Source organism: Perissodus microlepis, chromosome 7, assembly GCF_051167445.1.
Source record: "Perissodus microlepis isolate ML-2025 ecotype Zambia chromosome 7, ASM5116744v1, whole genome shotgun sequence".
In the NCBI taxonomy this organism is placed as follows: domain Eukaryota; kingdom Metazoa; phylum Chordata; class Actinopteri; order Cichliformes; family Cichlidae; genus Perissodus; species Perissodus microlepis.
Genome location: NC_140467.1, coordinates 50,813,374 through 50,837,175, shown reverse-complemented (window position 1 = coordinate 50,837,175; position 23,802 = coordinate 50,813,374). Strand labels below are relative to the sequence as shown.

Genomic DNA, 23,802 nt, shown 5'->3' with positions numbered 1-23,802 from the left:
TATTAATTTAGTTTCTTTACATTTTTTGAGCAGTGTGTTATTGTTCAGGGACCTTTTTATAATTTCCAATAATTTCCACTGGTTTCCTCATTATTCTACCAATATGTGAGGCATTTGACAGGAGTACACAGTTTTCAGGCGCATGCTGAAGAGCAAGTTGAACTGGTTTGACGATAGAAATCTCAGCACAAAGACGTTAGAGTAAACACCCTCACTGCTAGTTTCTCACATTGTCACACAGATACTGGAGATAAGTTCATGACTGACACGACAACAGACTAGCAGCAGCGATCTTTGTTTGTTTCAAATCATCTGGAGAGAGTACAAACCACTATATTCGAGTAGTAGCAGACAGCTTTTTCTCTGGTCTATTTGGCCAATGAAATAATCTTACCTATCCTTGTTCTCTTAATGGAAACACAGGTGAGTAACAATATTTCTGATAGAATCCTAAAAATAGTCACCCTATAACTGCATTTAAAAAATCATTTTAAAAAGTATTCATCATTTAGTATTTCTCAGTCTCTAGTCCCCTTTGTTGTAGAGCTGTTGTGTAGTTGTCAGAGAAAACAAGCAATGCGACGATATAGTAGAAGGGCACTGGCAACCCTTTAGATCGCATATCAATGGGACAAAAATAGCAAATCTGAGGGGACGAGTTTTATTTTACTGAGTTAAGTGCAAACATAATTAACCTCTGATATATAATCAGAAATTGGAATGTATTTGGGGATCATTAGTCCTGATGATTCGGCATTGTCACTCAGGAACCTCACATAGAGGTGTTTATCATATTTCACACAAATAACACACAAATAACAAAAGTTCACAGCATAAAATATTTTCTCCTGTTAACTGCATTTCCAGGTACAAGTGAACATGGCACACAATGAATTCAAAGAGGAGCAAACCAAAGAACTGGTGGAGGAGATCACAGAGGAACAATTTCTCAAAGATCTCTACCTTTTTATGAAGAAGAGAGAAACACCAATAGAAAGGATCCCACATCTGGGCTTCAAACAAAGTAAATATTATCTATTACAGCACATTTGGATTCACAGCTCAAGAATGTGTTAATTCACTGTTGTTTAATGTGAGAAAAAATGATGTATAAACACTTTAGAAAGTATGTTATATTCTCATTAGAAATATTTTTAATATTTCAAAAAGGAAATGTGTCTGTACAACATGTTTTGATAGAGAACCTACCAATAAATCAGTAGTAGCGACAAGAGTAAAGGAAACATCTGTAAAACTATGCTTGATTTGCAATTTGCTTCTCTTTGCTAATGTTTGTAGATGTAACTTTGGGTTAAATTTTGAGCTAGTAATCAAGATATAAATATTTGTTAAATTATTCATCGGGTCATTGAACAAAGATGAATTATTACAATTATCGAATCCAGTTTCTTTAAAATTCATCCATCATGAATGCCTTTTCTTTAAATGCTATGAAGATGCCATGAAGAACATGTTCTTCTTGCTACAGTTTCTTCATTCTGTTTTAAAACAAGTGCTAAAGCAAACCACTGCTATTAGCTTCAGCTCAGAGAGACTGTGATATTTAGTTCTCAGTTATTAAATGTTTTGTGAAAGTAATTTTTTTAAAAGGGTTTCTAGTGAAATTAATATTCCTAAATTTGCAACTGTGTCAATTTTATTTTAACATGTATGTCTCTCCTTTTTTCAGTTGATTTATTTGTCATGTTCAAAACTGTCAATGACTTGGGCGGCTACCACCAGGTAATAATCGAATAATCTCGTTATTATGAGAATAATTTTGATGATCATGATGGCTATTATTATTATCATTAATAATAATAATAATAATAATAATAATAATAGTAATATTGTCATTGTAATAGTAAGTTAGTATTATAGTATAGTAGTATTATATTAAAGGTATTTTCAATTAAGCTTGCAGTAAAAATAATATTGCTAAGATGTCAAAACTCACAGTCACACTTTTGTATTACTCTAGGTGACTGCTCAGCAATTGTGGAAACAGGTTTACAATACACTTGGTGGAAACCCTCGAAGTACAAGCGCAGCCACCTGCACCCGCAGACACTACGAGAAGTAAGTTCAAATTATGCCTGTCCGTCCATCTGGCTGTGAATGGGTGTTATATTGTCTTTATCTGATCCTTTTTTTTTATTTGTGTAGGCTGCTGCTGCCCTATGAATGCCACGTGAAAGGCATTTCCATGAGGTCCATGATGCCTCATCATCAGCCAAAGCCATTCCACTTTGTTGCCGGCTACAGTAAAGAAGAAGACGACGGTGTCCAGAGACCAGCGAAACGCAGGCTGGTATCCATACCAGTGTATCAGGTTGGTATTGTTTTTTACTGACATACACACAAAAAAAATTATAACAAAATTGATTTATTGCTTTGCATTGATTAAAATTATAGAAATATTATTTATTATATTAAATGAAAAATTATTCCATATTGAACAATTTACTCTTGTGGCTATTTAGAAAACCTTTCATTGTTAGTTAAATATTTTATCTTTAAAACACAATAAATAAATTATTACATTGAAGGAAATTTATGGGGTTTTTTGTTTTGTTTTTTTGAAGAATGGGTTACGCAGGAAGTTAAGAACCTCATGGATTGTACTGAAAATATGTAACAGGTGCCAAAGCCTTGTTAAAGTCATAAAGAAAATAATGAACAACTATCAGGCTAACAGCAACACTGTGTAATTTTTATCAAGCAGGAATGAGAGTGGAATTACTTTCTTATGTAGCTCCATAACTACTCTTCAAACCCTGATGAACCGTTGTGTTTCTCCAGCAGAACCCTCATAACCTCCAGACAGACCAACACGGAAATCTCTTCCCTCTGTCTGTCCACTACCCTCCCTACTATCAGTCAAGCCCCACAGTTCTGCCTCCCTACATCCCTATGCCCCCCTCAATATTGGCCACACAACACCCCCCTGCTCCCAAGCCCCAATTCCCTTACAGTCAACCTTGTGTAAACTCAACAGAGAGGGTGAAGGAACCATTAGAGCACTTGCGTTACCTGGCTGAGCAGTACAAGACCTCATCCGGACTGGCTGAGCCCCTGAACCTCAGCGTTAAATCATCAGCCCGGGACATCAGCAACAACCCTGTTTCGTCATTTGCTCCACCTTCAGCCAGCAAGAACCCAAAGTTTTTGAACAAACCATCCACTCTATATGCCCATCATCATACTGGGGCTCTGACAAATGAAGGCTCTGAGACACAAGATGGGGAGTCAAGTGATGGAGTTGCACCCTCTCCTTATACCATGAAAGCACAGGAGGAACAAGTTATTGATGTCGATATTACGGCACCCTCAAGCAGCCCCATATATGACTCTGCTCTGCCACTGGGAACAGAGGCTGCTGCAGTGGTACAAAAACCCTGTTCTCCAAACACAGACCTTGCAGTCACGCCAAAAGAAGAGACAAAAGTGATTCCAGAAGTGATGGGGCTCAATCTTAGCCAAATACTGTCCAGTCTCCCTCAAGAGAAGGATGGCAAAATGGAAATTGAGTTACCCCTGTCAGTGTTTCATCAATTGCTCAAGATGTGCAAGTCCTCAGCAATGATGCATCAAAGTAAGGTTCCTCAGCCTACTCAGGAAGGACACCCTGCAGAAAAGAATTGGCCTAACGCAAACACTTTCCCTACCAACCTGACATTTCACACAAATCCCCAACGCCAGAGTTCTGCTGACGATCTAACATTCAGAAATGTGCCAAACCTCAGTCACAACAATAAAATCCAAAACCAATTCATGAGTTACAAGCCTTTACCTTCAGGTGCCATTTTGAAAAATGCAGTAAACCAGGATGTCTTGTCAGTTGATCAGCAGGATATTAATAAGTCATACAACTCCAAGTCACCCAATTTCTGGGGTGCCCATAAGAGAGAGACCCAGTCATCCATTGAAGTGGAGAGCGACCCTAGTCCCCCCAGGACTCAGCAAGACTTTGCTTATAAATTCTACGCAGGTGTCCAGGGAGGGAAGCAGCAGGCGGAGACGGAGCCTTCAGCTATGCTCATGGTCAATTCCAGCTCTGCTCCTCTCTTTCAGCTCACCACTGAAGAAGTCATGAAGCTGAAAAAAATCATCTCAAACTCATTGTAGAGACCAGTTAAGACAATACCACAAACACACCAACACCATGTTAAAGCTGGCTCATGCTCATATTATGGCTCTATATTTTGAATATACTTCAGGTTAATTTTCAATCAATTTGTATCAGCTGAACACAAAAAAGGAATACAAGCAACCATTCAAATCTGCTTGATTTAAAGATAATCTGCACTATTTTTGTGTTCTGCACTGAAATGTTGATTGCATTTAACACTTCAGTCTCATTGTTGTGCAATCTTGCTTAAAGCACATGAAGTAGATTATTTTTTCTATTTGTTAATAGTGGGGTTTTTTTTACACCAGTTATATTGTGAAATTAATCTGTTGAAACAATAAATTCTTTTTGTAAACCTTTCCCATCTGGAGACAGTTTTATTTTTGTAAGCTATAACTGCAACGCTCTACACATTTACATGTAGTGAACACTATTTTATCCTTTCATTTTGTGAATCATTTCTCTTAATCCTCTTTTTTCACTTGTTTTTAAAGCATGACGCTATATCTGAACTTTACTATCCAAATGTGACATTTACTTGTTCCTTTTTTTTTTAACATTTTCGTAGTTGCAGTAGAATAAAAGACGTGTTTTCACTTTAGTGAAAAGAAGATACGTCAGTTGTCCTTTAGTGAGCATTGTTTTTAATTACTACTCTTTGAAAGCGTGGAATTTTAAGGTGTGACAACCACATTGAGAAAGAAGCGACACTCCCACTGCAGTAAACTTAGACGTTAATTTATTACGTGCAAATTGCTAATTAACATCACAAAAGTGCTGCGAAATCTATTATGATTAAATTGTATTTATTTTATTCTTTTTTTTGAATAGTGCTTTAAACCATTAACAGTGGGAACAATACTGAGTAGATCAAAGTTGATCCTAATGTTTCCTGGGTTTGTTTTTTTCTTTTTATTTCCCCTAAATGCATTTTTGACATTTCAAAATGCTTGAAAAAAAAAAAACCCAACGGTGCCTGAGAGACATGTGACATGTTCAGACAGGAATTTGACTGTCACTACACAGCACAGTATTGCTTAACCCGGGCCTTTGTATGGGTTAAAATAATCATATAATACTCGTGTGTTGTCTATCCATTTATCCATTTTCTTCCAATTACCCAGGGTCAGAGACTAGCCCAGCTGTCATAGGCCAAGAGGCAGAGTACACCCTGGACAGGTTGATCAAAAATAGCTTTTTTCTTATGTAAAAGCTGTTGACAGGAGTACTAGCCCAGGAAACCCTCGAGCCAAATGTAATTTAGTGCTTCCGTGTTACACATATTCTATTTAAAGAGTGGAACGCAGTGTGCTTCACATCCTCAAACGTGCGCACTGGCATCAAGGACCAACTACTACAAACCTAAGTTATCTGAAAAGTTCACTTTCAGATTCATAATTTATAAGGAAATTTGTATTAATTCAAATAAAGCACACAGTGTATTTTTAGCTTTACATTTACAAATTGTTTAAAAGTCCTTTATGATAACATACAGAGCTCAACAAATTTATTAGACCACCATCCAGTGTAAGGTTCATGTCACAATTGCCATAAATAAACATTACCAAAATAATGTCTTATCTCTAATTGTTATCTACCAGTATGCTCAAGCTCTGTAATCAAAATTATATTTTTTTAATAATGAAATGTAATTGTTGTTGTCATCCATGAATTTTCAAGTTTCTTTTTTCACAAAGCAAGGCGAAAACAAAATACTAAAACACAATACATAACATAAGATAAGATTTTAGCAATTCCTGATCATGACGTGAGGCCTCGAAGGATTCTGTGCATCCTTGGCATCTCCAGATACCAGATTAGATTAGCGCTAATCGCTTATTGCATTCTCACACGTCCTCTTTAGCATTAAGGCACACCCAGTGACAAACTTCTGAGAAACCCTTCTCTGATTCCTACCTGCTTTCTCCACGAATAGTAATAACCTTTTTCTTGTTCCACAGGATGTTGACTGGAAGTATAGAGTTTTATATGCTTCCAAGAGGTGTGGCCAAAACAATCATAACATCAGTGAAAATATTTGTAGACAATGCAAGGTGTGCTCTTGATTACAGTAAAAAGATTTTCCTCCTAGGGTATTTGCCTTATGACTCAGTAGAAATATGCCAGACTACTTCTGCTATTTTCTATAATAGCACGATGCTATTGTTAATCCACATTAGTACAACTAAAATTTAACGCATGTCTTCCTGTGTAACAATAAAACCAGGCGAAAATATAAATGCACATGTTGCTGCACATGATACTCAAATTAGCGAGACATGATTTTATCCCAGTGGGTGCCTAATAAATGGATGTTTTCATGTTTATCACAGTAACTAAAGATAAGGGGCCAAGGTAAATGGAATCAAAATTAGAGTGGAATCTCATTATATCACCTCGACTCCAAAAATTGCTAGCTATTGTTGTTGGATAAACAGTTTGGATTCATTCAGGAGTAGCATGAAAAAGTAAGCACAGTTGAGTAATTCTGGTGACCTTCCAAATCATGAAAGACCACCAATTATCATGTCCTTCTCCAACTCCTTGACCGGGCAAGGTAACCAGAATTGGGCTGCTGAGAAGTGTGTTTCGCTCTTTCCCAGTGTCCTTGGCAGGGTGATCAATAACTGTAAAAAATGGGACAACACAAAAAAAAGAATCAATCAAAGAATCAAAGAAAACAAAACAGTAGCTTAAAATGTCATCAAATGCACCTTATCTCTGTTGGGTAATATAGGTGTCTGGATGATAAATTGACATGAAAAATCATCCTCCCTCTCCCTCACCCATTAATATTTCCATTATGTACCAAAGCATCACACCCTCTTGGCAGCTGAAGTGATTTCAACAAATGGGTCTCGAAACCACAACTCCAACTGCAAGTTTCTTATCAGATGATCTGCTGGTATGAGGATATGGTTGCTTCACTTACAAGAATAAGCACATGTTATTTGCTAGATTACTGTCACAAGGATGTCAGTTTGTCTTGTTTTCCAAGTAAGTCCAAGAGGGTTTTTTTTTTGTTTTTTTTTGTATGTGTGTTTGTCTGTTACATTTTTGGTATAGTTTGTGTGCATGTCATTCTGTTTGTAAGAACGATAGCTCAAAAAGATTTGAACGAATTCTGATCAAACTGATCAAACTTTAAAGGGGTGCAGAGTGGGGTCCGGTTAACAAGCCATTAAAATTTCTATTACATCCACCGAGTTCTTTAAGGTTAACTTGTTGTGTATTGTCAACGCAATGCACAAATTTGCACACAAATCACTAAAGTTGTATATTTGTATTATTGTGATCGTAATGCAGTACAGGTCTCTAAAGTTGCACATTTTGATGAAAAATGACAATAACTTTTCATATTAAAAAGAACATGTTGCCATGGGGTACTTTTGGAGTATAGTTGAAAATTTTTGAATTTTATGTACATTGCAGTAACAGGTTATAACCACTTAAAAACGTAGCAATTTGAGTGCATGTGCAGTGTTCCTGAATATCTATTTTTCTGGAAAACAAAAATAAACTTATGTTCAAATGTTTCTCATTTAATATGTATTACAAAAATCCAAATTAATTCTTTTAAACAATGACATGAATGTTACATATTTACGATACGCCACAAAATAAATTAAAGAAATAATAATTCTGCTCAAGTATATTAAAATGGGTTTCAGTGGTGCAAATAAAAAATGCCTGCACTTTGCACATGTTTATACTGCAAACTTCTTAAAGTATCTTTGAAAGAACAAAGAAGAATAAATTAATATATAGAAAATACCATGCTATTTGTTTAAAAGTAAACACAGAGTGTCTGGTGGAAGTCCATGCTTTTTTGTGTTTTGTTATTTAAAAAAGATACATCTACCTTATACGTATATTACCTAACTGATTAAATTGTTATGCAACCTCATTAGGTGCAGAATATTTCAGAATTGCAGAATTTGTCTTTGGCCATTTAAAGGCCTCGAGTCCAAAATTGTATTATTTTTTGAGATGTGAGTTTATTTCATATTCTCTCTGCCAAGCATCTTTCTCTTAATGCAAAGTTGGAAATCTGTCAGGTATATTCTCTATCCCACAGCTATGCAAAGTATGTTTATGCATGCAGTGTAACAATCTGACTCACTAGTGGAATTCTGTTAAAAGAAACATGGTTGAACCACAAATACAAAGCATCTGAAAACTAAACAAAGCCAGCACTGTGAAAGCCTGTCTAGTTGTCGTCTCCGGTTATTACCTTGCATATATCAACTATCAAACTGTAAAACCTGTTCTTTGAGACATCTTTTGACTGATCTCTGGCCTTAGCTCTGTACACAAATCACCACACTCCTGAACACAGTATGTTCCTTTTGACAAGGTCTATTATGTGCATACTTGAACTTGTAAGTTTTGTTTGCTAAGAAGTTTAATTATCAGCTAGTGTTTGGCTTCTGTATGCCACTGAATTTTTGCACGCTTTGTCTATGTGCATGTTTGCTGTAAGCTTCAGTACAGTATGAAAATCACACCTTTCATTTTAATTATTCTTACAGTAATATATTATTCCCAACTCGAAGAGTTCAAGAAATCCAAGACAGTTGCCAATCTTCCCAGGAGCAGACATCCCAGCAAATTCACCACAAGGTCAGACTGTGCAATGCTCAGAACACAAGAGCTACATCTCAGGCTCTACAGGCCTCAGTTAGCATGTTAAATGTTTACGTTAATGACAGTAAAGTGAGACAAAGACTTGTTTGGAAACTTTCTTCTCGTGCATTGCATTTAACCAAAGCGCAGTACAGCTGGAACAATGTCCTTTAGAAAGATGACAGAGAAAGACACAATTATGGCCTGCTATACACAACTTTGTGCATGCTTTTTATATGACAGAGAATAAACTTGACACTCAAATAGGTTTAATGTGCAACTTGTGACTGTAAGTTTCCGCTTACAGTTAGGTATATTGTTAGCTATATTGTAGCCACATCTGGCCCACAAAATATACCTAAGTCCTGGGCCTTGCCTACGGAAAACTTACCAGGGTCATAACAAATATTAATTTTAAAGTGTAATGTTTCATTGCTTGTAGTTACGAGGTAAGCTGTGCTGGAATGTCATAATACAACAAGTGATTATGCGTGTGGTGGTGAGCATTAGGAGTGGATTTACTATTTAATATGACTAAAGAGAAAGCAAATCCTGCTGGCAAATACATACAGGTGTATTTGGCAGGCTTTAAAAACACTGCACGCACAGAGGTGTAGAAAACCTACCTTTCCTTGTAGTATGTAGAGAGCAAAGAGCGGATATCAGTAGATAAATCTGGAACCTCAGTTTGCTTTCTGGGCGAGGAGGGTGTTGCTGAAAATATTGAGGAAAGAAAAAAAATAGAAGGAACAAAGGAAACAATCATTTGAAATTTTTCAGTTGTAAAACTCTTGACTGATTATCTTAACTCAATTTCTTACTGGAGATGTTTCAAACTGATAAGTAGTCAACTAGAAGGAACTAAAAGACTGAACAGCATTTTCTTTTTCCTTTTAGAGACATTTTCTTTCTGTGTGACTTGTTTTAGTGATAGGGACGTAGTTTCGAAGAGAACATTTTGTTATTTAAACACACCCGTATTTAAGGTGCTTCATTTATAACATGTTGTCATTTGGTCTGACTGACATGTTTGTCAGCAGGTGTCTGAGATAATGCAGCTATTCACGTCAACAGTATCTGGTTTGTTCTTTTGTGTCATTGTTCCGTAGTATTATTTGTCTTTTAGATCTTGCTATTTACTCAAACTCGTTTGTCAAGGTGTTACTCCAGCTTTTTACAGATGAAGACTGTCTGAATTCCTGTTATGGAGAGACAGACAAAAAAAACCTGTTCCCTAGTGCGTACTCTTTGAATTCATTGTGTGCCATGTTCACTTGTACCTGGAAATGCAGTTAACAGGAGAAAATATTTTATGCTGTGAACTTTTGTTATTTGTGTGTTATTTGTGTGAAATATGATAAACACCTCTATGTGAGTGCGAAGTCAAAGTCTCTTAAACGTGCATGCTTTCTAATTACCAGCACAGGGCGACTTCTCTGGTTGCAAAAAAGAGATGAATGAATAGATTTCTATGTGTAAATGATTCTCTTCTTACTTGATTTAAATCCATTAACACCTTTTATAGTCACAGTCTTATTCAATATAGTATGATCATTTTATAAATCCCAAAAGGTTGATTCTGTTCATCTGGAGAAAGTGTTTTCAGTGGGAGAAACGTATTGTCACTCATCCAAGTGACCAACCTTATAAAGAGTACATTGCACAATGACTGAAACTAGCACCACCGAATGAACAATGTGCTGGGAGGTCAGTTCCTTGATGCAAATTCTCATGACCATTGATTAACAACTACTGATCGAAGTCCATTGATTAAAGACCATTGATCAATGGCCATGAGTACCATTCACAGAGACATCGCTACTAGGAGTGGGTTTCAATAATCTAGTTATTGATTAAAATTGATTTTAGCTTTAATAAAGCGATATTGATTCATTAAAATCCTGCATCGATTTTTAAATATACATGTATTTTGCCATAAACGGCAGAATCTCAGGTTAAAGCTCAGAAAACTATTTCAAACACCATCAAACAGCTAAAACAGCAAACCAGAACAGGTAAATGGATTCTGCAAAAAGAGGTAGACACAAAGCGCGGACCCGCCGACGCATCAGAATCAGTGAGATGTCAGCTTTCTCACCCTACGTGCCGTCAGGTTAAATGGACGCAGACACGCCGTCGGGTCTGAAAGCCGACAGCTCACTCATTTTGTTGCGTCGGCAGGTCTGCACTTTGTCATTTTTTTGTGCTAGATTCTGAAGCTGCAGGTTTTGTCTCTACCCAACCAAAATTGACTGAACCAGCAGCAAAAGAAGATCCTAAGCTTCACATTTCGCTTCACATAAACATTGTCATGAATTCTCTTGTTTTTGCTGTTTTGCTTCCACCACAATAACATCACACTTCCTGCACAGCTCTCTCTCTCTCTCTCTCTCTCTCAGCGTACCTTAAGAACAGTTTCCCATCCAAAAAAACCCAAATTTTTCTGCATTATTTTCTTGCTTATTACCAGTGATGGGAATAACGGCGTTACAAGTAACGGCATTACTAACGGCGTTACTTTTTTTAGTAACGAGTAATCTAACTAATTACTATTCCTATCGTTACAACACCGTTACCGTTACTAACAAGAAAATGCGGTCGCATTACTATTTTTCAACAAACAGACGGTTGAAGCTGTGTTCAGCTTACTGCACCTTATATCAGTTGCATGGAAGTAGCTGTATAATAGTAATAGTAATATAATAGTAATCTGGGCACTACAGCTTTAAGCAGCTGCGACGGCAATCACTGTCTGGTAGACGATCAGTTTTTGGCACAACACCTGGAGCTAAGGGGGCAAAACAATCGCATGAATGCTGCTGTTTGACTGAGGAGGAATAAAGTAGTGGCGGTAAGCCAATTACATAACCACTTCAAGATGACAAAGCAACAAAGTGATATTTACCAGTTTTTAAATTGTGTTGATAGGCGACGTAAAACCAGAGTCATGATAAACAATATATATGCGGTGTTTTTTCCTCAATAGTTTCATCACATTTACGTTCATGCTAGCAAGAACTCTCTGCTTATGACCAAAAAATAAAAAAACAAAACAAAAAACAGCCCTTACTGACTAACACTGTTTTGCAGTGTTAGTCAGTAAGTGACTGGCTGCTCCCGTATGGGATTAGAACAATGCCACCTTATCCCATAGTCCAGCCAATAATGCGATTCACATTCTTATATACACAGCTAATCAACCTGGTTGACAGGCTATGACAGCGTCCTTATGTGCTGACACCGGTGTTTTAGCTAGCAAAGCGGCGTGGCTGATGTGGAGTGAAGCCACGTTAATGACAACCATTGGAGATGTGAGCAGGATCAGATGGAACAATTGATGGAAAAAGTGTGGACTTTATACCAGTTTTTAAATTGTGTTGATAGGCCACGTAAAACCAGAGTTATGATAAAAATATGCAATGTTTGGTTTTCTTCCTGAATACTTTCGTTGTTTGTATTTACTGCAGGAAGAAACGGTAAAAATGGGGTTTTATAAGGAAAACGCTGGCAAGCACTCTCCGCCTGTGAGCAAAACCAAAACCAAAAAAACCCCACGTCGACCAATCAAAAAATGATATGGCAACATGACATTTAGTTGTTTAAGAAGGGGGGAAGTTTTAGGAGTGACGGTGGTGTTTTGAGAAGTGAGAGATTTGCAACGTTTAGCGCAAATCTTGTGTAGTTAGTGTGTAGTATAGTCAATAGTTTTGTTGTGTGTGTCAGGGTTTTCGGGAAGAGCCGTGCTGCTCTCTGGCAAGAAGCACCATGCCCTCCCTTTGTTTTAAATGCACTTTACAACAACACGCAGCAACACTACATATGAGTGGGCGGGGCCTCCCTGCTACTGCAGATAAGGAGGTGGTCTGCTTTCCTCCAGCCCAGAGAGAAGGGTTACATCTCCTGGATCCGGGTACGGTTTGCCCCTCTGGGGGCAGGGGTACCCGGACTTGGGATATAGACTATATTCGGGGAGTGTGAATGTGTGTACAGTGTCTATTTGTGTCTGTCTCCACGTCAGGTGAGTGCCGAGTATTTGTTTGTGTATATGGGGGTGGGAATGTACGTTTGTGTCTCCGTGCTCCTGTTCGTCTGTGTCTATATGTCAGCTTGGGTCTTAGACTCCACCTCTCTGGGAACATCTCAGGCTCTCCAAGGTATGGAGGCCTATCTCCCCTCACCACACTCCCTGCCATTGGCTGATGCCCTCAGACGTTGGTGTGTTGGTGGTTCTTGGTGTCTGGGGCTGGGCACTCTTGTATGTACCGACTCACTCCTGGTGGCCGATTGGCGGGGCCTGGCGCCTGTGGCCCGGCTGGGCTCCTTCCGGGGGATGGGGTGCTATTAGGCCTCTGGCCTCTGACCCCCCCCCCCCCCCCTAAAAAAAAGGGGGGGGGTAAAAGGTAAATGGCTGCAAATAACTTTGTTGTTTGCAAAACTTGTGCATAGGATTTTAAAATTGACAATTTATATTTTCATTTAAAGTTATGAAATATGATTCAATAAACATGTTTGTGGTTGTTACAGCAAAAAATATAACTTTTTCTACTCAGATTTTATGTTTTTTGTCTGTTTTTGGATCAATTGTGTTAATACAGTATGTCAAAATGAAAACATAACTATAAATTCAGACACGCGAGGTTGTGCTGAAAAGAATGATACCAAACAAGGCAAAGTAAATAGTTTTTAAATGGTAAATGGCCTCTATATGTATAGCGCTTTACTTAGTCCCTAAGGACCCCAAAGCGCTTTACACTACATTCAGTCATTCACCCATTCACACACTGATGATGGCAAGCTACATTGTAGCCACAGCTGCCCTGGGGCGCACTTAAAGGTGAAATGTAGCGGGAAAATCAAAAGTAATCAAAAATGGACAATTATACCCTGGACCCCAGAGGGTTAAACATTTTTTTTTAAGTAACGCAATAGTTACTTTTCTAGTAATTAATTACTTTTAGAATCTAGTAACTCAGTTACTAACGCAGTTACTTTTTTTGAAGAAATAACTAGTAACTATAATAAATTACTTTTTCAAAGTAACTTGCCCAACACTGCTTATTACCCACCAGTCTACTGTTGTGTACAGCGCTGTTGGCCGCTGGTTTTTTAAATGACTTCAGACAAGAAAGCCTAATTTCTGCAGTTCAATACCAAAGAAATGTAAACTTTTTAAAATTACCACAAATCTATGGAGCACCGCAAGGGACTCCATGCGCAAATCTTACGTCACTTTCTCTCTTCACCATACCAAGACATTTGGACAACTTCATGCTCCCAACTTTATGGGAGCAGTTTGGGGATGGCCCCTTCTTGTTCCAACATGACTGCGCACCAGTGCACAAAGAAAGGTTATAGCTGGAAAAGGGTGGACTGATATTATAATAAACCCTATGGATTAAGAATCATATTCATATGCGTGTAATGACAGACAAGTGAATACTTTTGACAATATAGTGTAGGTGTTATATGCCAGTGGCATTTGGCTTGGGCTGAGCTATTAAGCTTATTTGTTTTGCATCACTCTTATGCAACATCATTGTTTTTTAACCTCAAACAACCCTCTGAATATGCTCTTCACAAATAGTAGCGAACCAAAGTCAGAAGTAGATCAGATTGGAGTGGATCCTCAACTCTAGCCAGTCGCAACAAAAATATCAACGCTAGCGATATTAGAGACAAATATTTCACCTGTAAGTTGGCAACAAACCAAACACTGGTAAGGAACAGTGCATACTTAATTCATACGTCAGGGTGTAGAAATGTAAGTCTAAATGCTTATGGAGTTCAGCATCTGAGGATGTGCAACCAGGCAACACCAGATCAGGCTACTGCTAAATTCCTCTTATGCCATGTGGTCAAACAAATTCAGTAAATGTAGCTTCAATCTGTTTTTGATATTAAGTCAAAGTGAAAAAGTCTGTTTTAAAGTCAATTTAAAATAAACATTCAATGATAAAAATTAAAGCTGTCAGATGTAGAAATTAAAATCAGTTACTTTTTTGTTGTTGTTGTTTAACCAGGAAGTGAAACACTTGAGAATGAGACTGTCCTTGGCCAAGTCAGGCAAACCAAATGACTGGTAAGATAGTTTAAGGTTTTAGTTGAACACCATCTCTGGGGCTGCGGCATAAGCTGGCATCACTCAGTCATTACTTGTTACTCTACCTATTTCATGGTATAGAGATCCCTGCTTCGTCATTACTGATTTCCTGGAGCTCGGCATTTGTATCTTCATGAGGTTGTCACAGCACTGTTTCCAATGGCCTGCAAAAATAATAATACAAATATTATACAATTATGTAGCAGATGTATAGAAAATTGACATCAGCAATTATCTTGTCAAATTATTTTGAAATTAGCTGGCAAGCATGTTTGTTATTGCCCTGAATGGGTGTTTAAAAGCATATCAGTAGTATAATTGTTTGCATTGGCTAAAAAGCAATATTTCAGTATTGACCAATATTAAACCAGATTTACACTGTACAGTAATTTCAGTATTCTTGAGCAATGAAAGACATTCTCATCTGATGACACGGTCTTGATTTACCTGCTGGACAAGAGGCAGCGCAGACTGAAGCCACTACACAGCAAAATCTCCAGTGTTAAATTAACACTAGAGAGTGTCTATATGGGTCCACACCTCTGAGTGTTAAATACAACACTGTTGAGTGTTAAATTAACACTTTTGACAGTGTTATATGTTTAAAAGTAACCTAGTCAGTTTTGAAGATTAACAATGGCTAACACTGAGCAGTGCTGATTTTCTAACACTGGAAAATAACTCAAAATGTTAGAAATATTCCAGTGTTAGAAAATCAGCACTGCTCAGTGTTAGCCATTGTTAATCTTCAAAACCGACTAGGTTACTTTTAAACATATAACACTGTCAAAAGTGTTAATTTAACACTCAACAGTGTTGTATTTAACACTCAGAGGTGTGGACCCATATAGACACTCTCTAGTGTTAATTTAACACTGGAGATTTTGCTGTGTAGAAAAACAAAAACTCTTAAAACTGCAAGGCATCATCAATCAAGCTTATCTAGACAAAGAGGCCTTTTTTTCATGACGGTGTTGCACTCAGATTTGGCTTGTGTGCTCACTGTCTGTATGCAATTAGAATTAAATAAGCTTATGCTTATTTTCCCTATTTAACATTATTTATTATGTTCATGATTGTTTAACATAAGAGATCTAATATGTAATTTAATCACAATTACATATTAGATGTACAAGGTGCTCTGACGTTGCATCTTTTTTTGCACGTTGCAGCCCACATGATGGTTCTCTGAATACTTTCTTTCAAAACTCGATAAAATTTATAAATAAATCCACACTGACAGATCACTGACAAACAAGAACTCCCTTGTTCACATCAACACGTGACGTAATGTCACATTCTCCTACTCACAATATCACTGCAGCAATATGTTCTGCAGTTGCCTTATTAAAAGAAGATTACAATGAAGATTAACAGTAATAGCCCTGAGGTATGCAGAATGTATTTTTATTTAGAGACACACCTTTTTTAATGATCATGATTTCTACATGCATGACCTTTCCAAAGAAAGACAGACAGGACTCTCCCTGTGTATGTGGGATTAGTCAAATAAATGTGCTGATGACCCTCCCTGCTTGGTTAATCTGTGAACAAGGCCACATGGACACCTCTAGAAAGAACCCGGGTGACTCCAGGCCTCGTCATTTAATCCAATTAAGCCCTAGACACATCTCATGGAAAATCACCTGATCGCATGTGGAGTTCAATGTTGCATCTCTCTTTTGGCTTCTAATTATATATGCAGAACAATTTAGTTGTCTTTTAAGTTTAAGTATAGGTTATTGAGTGTACACTGATGGCAGTCTAAAATGAAATAATACAACAAAGTATGTGAACTGTTTACTACTTCCTCTGTCTACTGATGTGTGAAGAGGCACATACCAAACGGCGTCTATAAACTCAGCTAGCGCACTCACTTTGCACGTGAACAAAACCCTTTCAGTTTGACACCAGGAAGAGAGACAAGATAAATCGGAGGGTTATGTCAAGAAGGGCATTTGGTGTAAAATCTATCCCGATTCACCGTGGGGACCCGTTTGGGAAATACCAGCGTAATGCGTTAAACATCTCACGATGTACAATATTACAAATACACGTCAGCTGGTCTCTTGACTTTCTATAATGTCACCTGCAGCATTGTGGGTACAGGTGGAACGATATGTTGATGCAGTAGATAACCCTTACATTCGTCCCCGTGTATAGATAAATATGTTATTGCATTTTTTCCCTTTTTTTCCAGATAAGAAACAAACTGAAACACCTTATCAGATTTCAGTTCAACATAAGAGAGATTTTTTCTCCGTAACACAAAGTACAAAAAATGTCACGCAAATTTATCTGATTCTATGAACAGTATTAATAAATGCAGGTAAGTAGCAGGTATCAGCATGTTATATAGAATAATGCTATGTACAGTCGGGTCCATAAATATTGGGACATCGACACAATTCTAACATTTTTGGCTCTATACACCACCACAATGGATTTCAAATGAAACGAACAAGATGTGCTTTAACTGCAGACTGTCAGCTTTTATTTGAGGGTATTTACATCCAAATAAGGTGTAGGAATTACAACAGTTTGCATATGTGCCTCCCACTTGTTAAGGGACCAAAAGTAATGGGACAATTGGCTTCTCAGCTGTTCCTTGGCCAGGTGTGTGTTATTCCCTCATTATCCCAATTACAATGAGCAGATAAAAGGTCCAGAGTTCATTTCAAGTGAGCTATTTGCATTTGGAATCTGTTGCTGTCAACTGTCAAGATGAGATCCAAACATCTTGTTCGTTTCATTTGAAATCCATTGTGGTGGTGTATAGAGCCCAAAATGTTAGAATTGTGTCGATGTCCCAATATTTATGGACCTGACTGTAAACCTGATATGTAGCCTCCATCCAGTCATAAGAATGGAGACTGAGTTTGATTCAATTTCACTTTGTTTGTCTAGCTCTATTGTATTAAAACGCAGGTGTGACTGCAACTATGTTAATCTGTATTTTCTTTGTCAGTCATGCAAAGAAATATGCGGAGGTGGCATACTGTATGTGTTGCATATTTACTGTATGAATCTGCACCCACTGATACAGCAAACCTTGTAATGTGTTAGTTAACCACCAGCTTAAATGCAGAGGCCTGGCTTTGCCTTGAAGCAGCCATTTAGTCTTTCTCCCAGCTTTCCTGTCTTCTCCCCATTGTCCTATCAAAATAAAAGCTAAAAAGCACCGCCCAAAAATAAGAATGAAGTTAGAATGAAGCTAGTTATGAGTTACTTGATTTCCACGCTGCTACTTTCTGATTTTATTTTCTTTTTGTGCTCCTGGAACCTTATCAAAAACAAGATTGTGCATCTTAGAATAATACTTTTACGTTTTGGCAAAGGCCTGCTAGGAACTAGGCATGAAAACCTACAACATTCTCAGTAATCAGGGATCAACACGATACTGCAAGCAACTATCAACTATCTTATGTATGCAGACTGAAAAAAAAGTGGGGAAAACAACTACCGTGGCTCCGCCCAAAGACGATAAAAGTTAATGAAATCATATCGTCACTTTTTCCGAACATCCAATTGAAACAAGACGTTTTTACAGCCGAGATACACGTGAATGCTAATAAACTGATTGTGATATGAGGCTATTTCACCTACCGGTTGCACCTTCTTTGTTTAATGAAGATATAAATGCTGTCTTTTTGTTTTTAATCTCCTTATGTTTCGAAAAAGCATCATAAAAAATCCAAAGTTGCAACAGAACAACAAATCGTGTGATCAGTTTCAAATGTCTATGGGCTTGTGAACTGTGCTGCACGTGTGCTTTTTGGTGCACGCACACCTCCAAAACATTTCATTACAATCATCCTGCAAGTTTGATATCGTATTTTGGGGGATTATGCAAGCTTGGCAGAAGTGTGAACTTTCTTTGTTCAAAGAGTGTTCACACTTGTTGGTTTAGTTTTGTGCACACCCTGTTCTTGTATAAACGTACTCATAATTTCGTTGAGGTAAAAACTGGACAGACCAAACTTCCCTGTAACGTCTCCCTTGCAAATCAAACGTCATTCTGTGTAAAGATTGTGTAAGAAGTTCTGCTAGTAGGTCATGCCAGGGATTTGACTGTCAGTGCTTGTAAAGCCCAAAGAACGTAAAAAAAAAAAAAAAAACAAGCAAAAGAAACAAAGAGTTCATTCAGGCCTCACTCATGCTATAGATGTGCTGACAGAGGGCCTTCCTCCAGTGCTGTGTGTCTTCAAGTGTGTATGTGGTAAGCACGTAAGTTATGTCCTCCCCTTGATGTTGTGTATTGATGTATATTTTCTGGCAATTGGCAGGATCTCTGTCAGACATACAGACAACGGTATCCTGGGAGGAAAAACAAAGAATAAGTTTTGATTTTATTATGAAAAAGTACAAAACGAGAGCTTTCCTGGAGGTATGCAAAAAGCTGAGACACTGCAGGTAGCCTCAACGCTACAGCTGATCTACTGAAATACCTTTTGTATTACCTAAATGGCTTCATCACAGGCAATAAACTGCTCATCGCTGCATTCCATACTGCATTAAAAAAGCTGAATGGTCATTGTTAGCTAATAGAGAGAAATTCCATGGTATGTTTCCATGATGCTCACCTGCAAAAGCTGCCAAGCTTCATGTTGTGGGTATGCTGCTCTGAGCATACCCACAACATGAAGCCACCATTTAACTGTATCACATGTTAAAATTGAGCTGCTCAAAAACAAGGCTCCCTGAAAATCTCACACTTAAAGAGAAAATCTATACTCAAGTGTTTGCAGTTCAGATTTTCTTCAGTTGAACTTAGTCTGTCTTGTGGTGAGTCTATCCTTGCAACAGTGGTAATTCTGATACACCAACATCTTTTTAAAAAGAGCTCGTAATCTCAGTGTTGTTCCCTGCCGAAACAGAAAATTATTTTTGGTTTTAAAAGGGTAGAAATAAGAGGGGATTATAGGAGATGCTATCTTCTTTTCTTTTTTTTTATCTCTAGCTTTGAACATACATGACTGATTTTAATTAGAGCTATCTATATAATTTAAAAAAAAGCTGTTTTGAACTGCGCGAAATATTTCAGTCTCCTCACCCTTACAACACTTTTCCTCTCCACTAAATAATTCGTCAGTGCACTCTAGTGGCCTTGGTGTGTAATTATAATCAACACTGGCAAAATGCTAAATGAATCACTGCCTTTATTCATCAGACTTTGCTTGTTTAGAACCAACCTTTGTGATTGGAATCTCAAGCAAGGGATTGTCCTCAGACTCCAGGTCTTCTTGACTTTGATAACAGAGAAGGGCTTGCCTCTTGAGGACACCATAGACAGTTTCAGAATAATTACAGTCCTCTTCTGAGCTGAGCTGAGCAAGAGCAGTGAGAAAAGTCATAATGTGAACAATAATGATAAATGAATAACAATATTGAACAATTAAAAAAAAAAGTTCTGTCACCTTGATTTTGATTTGGCCACTTATCACTGGCTGAATCATGCACAGAGGCTGAGCAACTAAGCAACAACACATACTTCCGTACAAAGGCAACCAGAATGGATTATCCTCTGGCAAAACATTTAAAAGGATTAGGAATTTTAAAAAGATTCATTATTTATGTATATTTAGATTTTAAGGAGGAGAGAGGAGAGGAAATGACAGGACAGGAGACTCACCTGTCGCTGAAAGTGATAAATCGTGCGTTTTGAAACCTTCCCGGACATGCTCAATTCTCAGGGTTGTGTGAGCCAAAAGGTTGTACTTAGGTCCCCTTGAGAAAGAAAGAACTTTGCACAATCATTCTTTTTTTTTGTTGTTGCTTTTTTTTTTCCAAGCGACACCATAAAATGTTTCCTTGTAGTGTCATGCTCACAGTGTCAACAGGTCAGGTGATAATGTTGGTGGCACGCTTCCGGATCTTACATCTCCACTGGAAATGGATCCGCAAACAGCTGCAGACTCGAATGCAGCACGGATCTTTTTCCCAGAGGAGCATCCCAAAGAGCCCCCCAGACGGCTCACTCTCCAGGATCCTATGGCCCCAGGGGAGAATTCATCGACCACGCAACTGCTGTACAGCTCAACGCGAAGCTGAAACCCTGGACTTACCTCGTTGCTGCTCACACAGAGAAAATGCATTTACTTTTTTTTTTTTCAACAAAAGCTTGCGAATGTGTTTTTAAAGAGGATGAGAAAGCAGAAACTTAGCTTTCAAACTGAAATAAAAAACACTTGACTCACAATATTATAGTGTCTTCAAAACAGATGTCAGTTAATGTCCTGTCTACCATCACCAGGTCAGTGTCATGGATCTCTGTGCCACACTGGATCAGGCAGAATACGGCACAGCGATGTAGTTCTGAAAGTAAGAACTTTAGGTAAACACTTGTTATATATTGGGAATGAAGAATATTTTGTGTGTTTAGCCAGTACATAGGGATTTAGTGCACATAGTGTAAACCAAAAAATGCACCAGATGCTATCACATGCTCTTTTTTTTTTTTTTTTTACATTTTGACTTACCTCCTTTGTTTTTGAAGTACTCTGAGTCTTTCCACATGAGGGGGATTCGCAGGTCTAGAGAGTGCACATCATGGTGTTAGAAATGTAAAAGGCTAGTTGAAGTACTTTTAGAAATCTTTTAAAACACACCTGAAAGTGCTACTTTTCCTGTACATGGCACCAGATCGTCAGATGGCCTGCAGTAAATTACGTAGTATGTCAATCAACCACTCAGAATAAGGTTAGGTTTGGGGTTGGGGTCCATTTAAACAGTCAGCTTAACTGAACTCTAATTGCTAGCTAGAGGCATGGATTTTTGCACAAACATGATTTGTTTCTATTCTATGATACAAGTGTATATTTACATCATCCTCAGTATATAGTTCAATTATCTGACCTGCATCCCACACTTTGTAGGATTTGTACTTTCCTCATCCTCTGTAGTTGGCTGAGCAAGGCCAGAATGCGGGTATTGCAGGTTAGGAGGCTCTTGGAGGCCTCCAGGGCCTGCTCTCTTTGGGAACATGCTGCCAGTAGCTTGCAAGCTCCTTCACGCATGCGTACCTCCCTCTCAATGTGCTGAAGCACTGCAGTATCCTGCCACAGATTTGTGTAAAAGAAAAGACAATGATATCAGAATTCAAAGGGCTACATCTTACATCATTTTAGAACTACGATCTTATGTACATTGTCGAAGATTTTGTGCTATTGACTTTAATTACCAGCTGTTACATAAGAGCTCAGAAGATGTTGGTGCATCACTTTAATCCTTGGATATATAAGCAGTGCCAAGGTTCTTGTTAAAGGTTTGTGTTAACAAGGATGTTTTTGAGAAGTATAAATATAGTAGTGTGTTTCAAGCACAAAGTCCATGTGCAGCAGATTGAATTCCTTCAAGGAATTCTTTATGCACCATCCACTTAGAAGCACATTTCCTAATGAGCTTTTCTCTGTTTGAGAGTACTGGTTTATTACTCCACAATGTGGGCATTACAATATAAAGATCTAAAGTGCACGTGAGTAGACACACATCAGGTAGCATGACTATCAACAGTAAATTTCCAATCATTATGTACTTATTGCTGTTAACTATCAGACCTGTTTGACAAAGAACTCTTATTCACACTCCTCTGAAGTGATTAACAAGTCATCATTTGAGGTGAAGTACAGCTTTAGTGATCAGAGGACTGTTGCATAATTCGGTCATGTTTTCGGAGTCTAAGCCTTGTTGGTATGTGTAATTCACTATGAACAGAGCTCAAATAATTAAACAAACTCTAGTTTTACAGTTGTTTTTCTCCCAGATCTAGAAATATGTTTTAGCAAATAAATTTTTCTTTCACATATAGTACAGTGGCAAATGTGTGCATGGAAAATGGAAAATAGGTTAAGCAATTAATTGAAACTTGCAAACATTAATTGAAATATATTATAAAGGCAAAATCATAGTTTGTGTTATTCTATTGAGCTTGAAAGCCAATATTCGGTATGACCACTTTTATCCTTGATCACAGCCTCGGTTCTCTTAGACAAGCGTCTAAGAGACAAGCTCTCCGGGCTTCTTGAAGAACAATCAAAGCTTTTCTTTGGATGTGGGCTGCTTTTTGTTCTGTATCAAGATGATCCCACACTGCTTCAAGGATCTTGAAGTCTGGGTTCAGAGGAGGCCAATCCATGACTGACAGCATATCATTATTTGTTTTTGTAAACTAAACTAAACTAACTAAAAATGTCAATAAAAATGTAAATGTCACAGGCCAGTTTTTGCATTGTTTGGCATAGCTACGGCTTTTCTTCCTGTATTCTCTTCCTTAAGAATTGGTGATTCTTACTCTTTATTTCTGATTAAGTTTCAGTGAGCAGTAGATGGATCATCTGAAGGGCCACCTGCATGTCTCAGGTCCTGTGTCAAGTCTTTGCTTTATTTTATTCCCCCTTTCTTAATGAATGCTGTTTTCTGCTGTAGATACTTTTTAGGCCTGCAACATCTTCTTTTATGCTCAGCTGGTCCAGTTTCCTCAATTTCTTTGAGGTCACACTTCACACCATGCTAGCTAAATAGTTTTGGCATTCTGATGTGTTTTTGCAACAAGGTGCTAAAAATACCATTTAAAATTGTTTTGGTTTTTTTGATAGGCTGTCTGTTATGCATGGACATCATTCCTTGTTCAGATATTTACAGATCTATGAAGTTAACAATTAAGGTTACATTTTACACCTAGATTTTTAGATATCATCAAAAGTAATGTATCAAATCACTATTTACATTAATCTAAAAGTCAGTTAATATTAAAATAATATGGTTTTACTAACCTGCGTATTATTATTCATCTTCCTTGTGTGCAGGACGTAAGAGGACTGTTCCACCACCGCTGAGTCAGGAAGTACACTGAGCGAACTGGATAATCTCATAGCTGAGTGAAACGGCGTTAAGAGTGGACCTGCAGACGGAGCAGTCAGTTGCTCAACAGAGAGATCAAAACAGT

General features: G+C 37.8%; 2 protein-coding genes across 6 annotated transcripts; one reads left to right on the top strand and one right to left on the bottom strand.

Moving 5' to 3' along the window:
* Positions 1-202: 202 nt before the first annotated feature.
* arid6 (AT-rich interaction domain 6) lies at positions 203-4,410 on the top strand. 3 transcript variants are annotated; one of them, XM_084935742.1, is made up of 6 exons: positions 203-423; positions 868-1,024; positions 1,691-1,743; positions 1,982-2,079; positions 2,167-2,332; positions 2,806-4,410. In XM_084935742.1, exons 1-6 carry the CDS (start codon positions 412-414, stop codon positions 4,126-4,128), a joined length of 1,809 nt encoding a protein of 602 aa, XP_084791868.1. In that variant the 5' UTR covers positions 203-411; the 3' UTR covers positions 4,129-4,410. The 3 variants fall into 3 exon arrangements, with proteins under 3 accessions (XP_084791868.1, XP_084791867.1, XP_084791869.1); XM_084935741.1 differs by having other exon boundaries at positions 2,803-4,410; XM_084935743.1 differs by lacking the exon at positions 203-423 and having other exon boundaries at positions 859-1,024.
* A 2,240-nt stretch (positions 4,411-6,650) lies between these two features.
* On the bottom strand, positions 6,651-23,801 carry LOC146384040 (rhotekin-like). 3 transcript variants are annotated; one of them, XM_084935745.1, is made up of 13 exons: positions 23,630-23,797; positions 21,714-21,913; positions 21,467-21,513; positions 21,338-21,391; positions 21,056-21,173; positions 20,688-20,930; positions 20,491-20,585; positions 20,276-20,382; positions 20,051-20,185; positions 19,013-19,175; positions 14,924-15,022; positions 9,385-9,472; positions 6,651-6,759 (listed from the first exon to the last, which is right to left on the bottom strand). In XM_084935745.1, the coding sequence occupies exons 1-13, from the start codon at positions 23,726-23,728 to the stop codon at positions 6,753-6,755; spliced, it is 1,455 nt and encodes a 484-aa protein (XP_084791871.1). In that variant the 5' UTR covers positions 23,729-23,797; the 3' UTR covers positions 6,651-6,752. The 3 variants fall into 3 exon arrangements, 2 of the variants coding, with proteins under 2 accessions (XP_084791871.1, XP_084791870.1); XM_084935744.1 differs by having other exon boundaries at positions 20,051-20,382; positions 23,630-23,799; XR_014800799.1 differs by lacking the exons at positions 6,651-6,759; positions 19,013-19,175 and having other exon boundaries at positions 20,051-20,382; positions 23,630-23,801.
* Position 23,802: the final 1 nt, after the last annotated feature.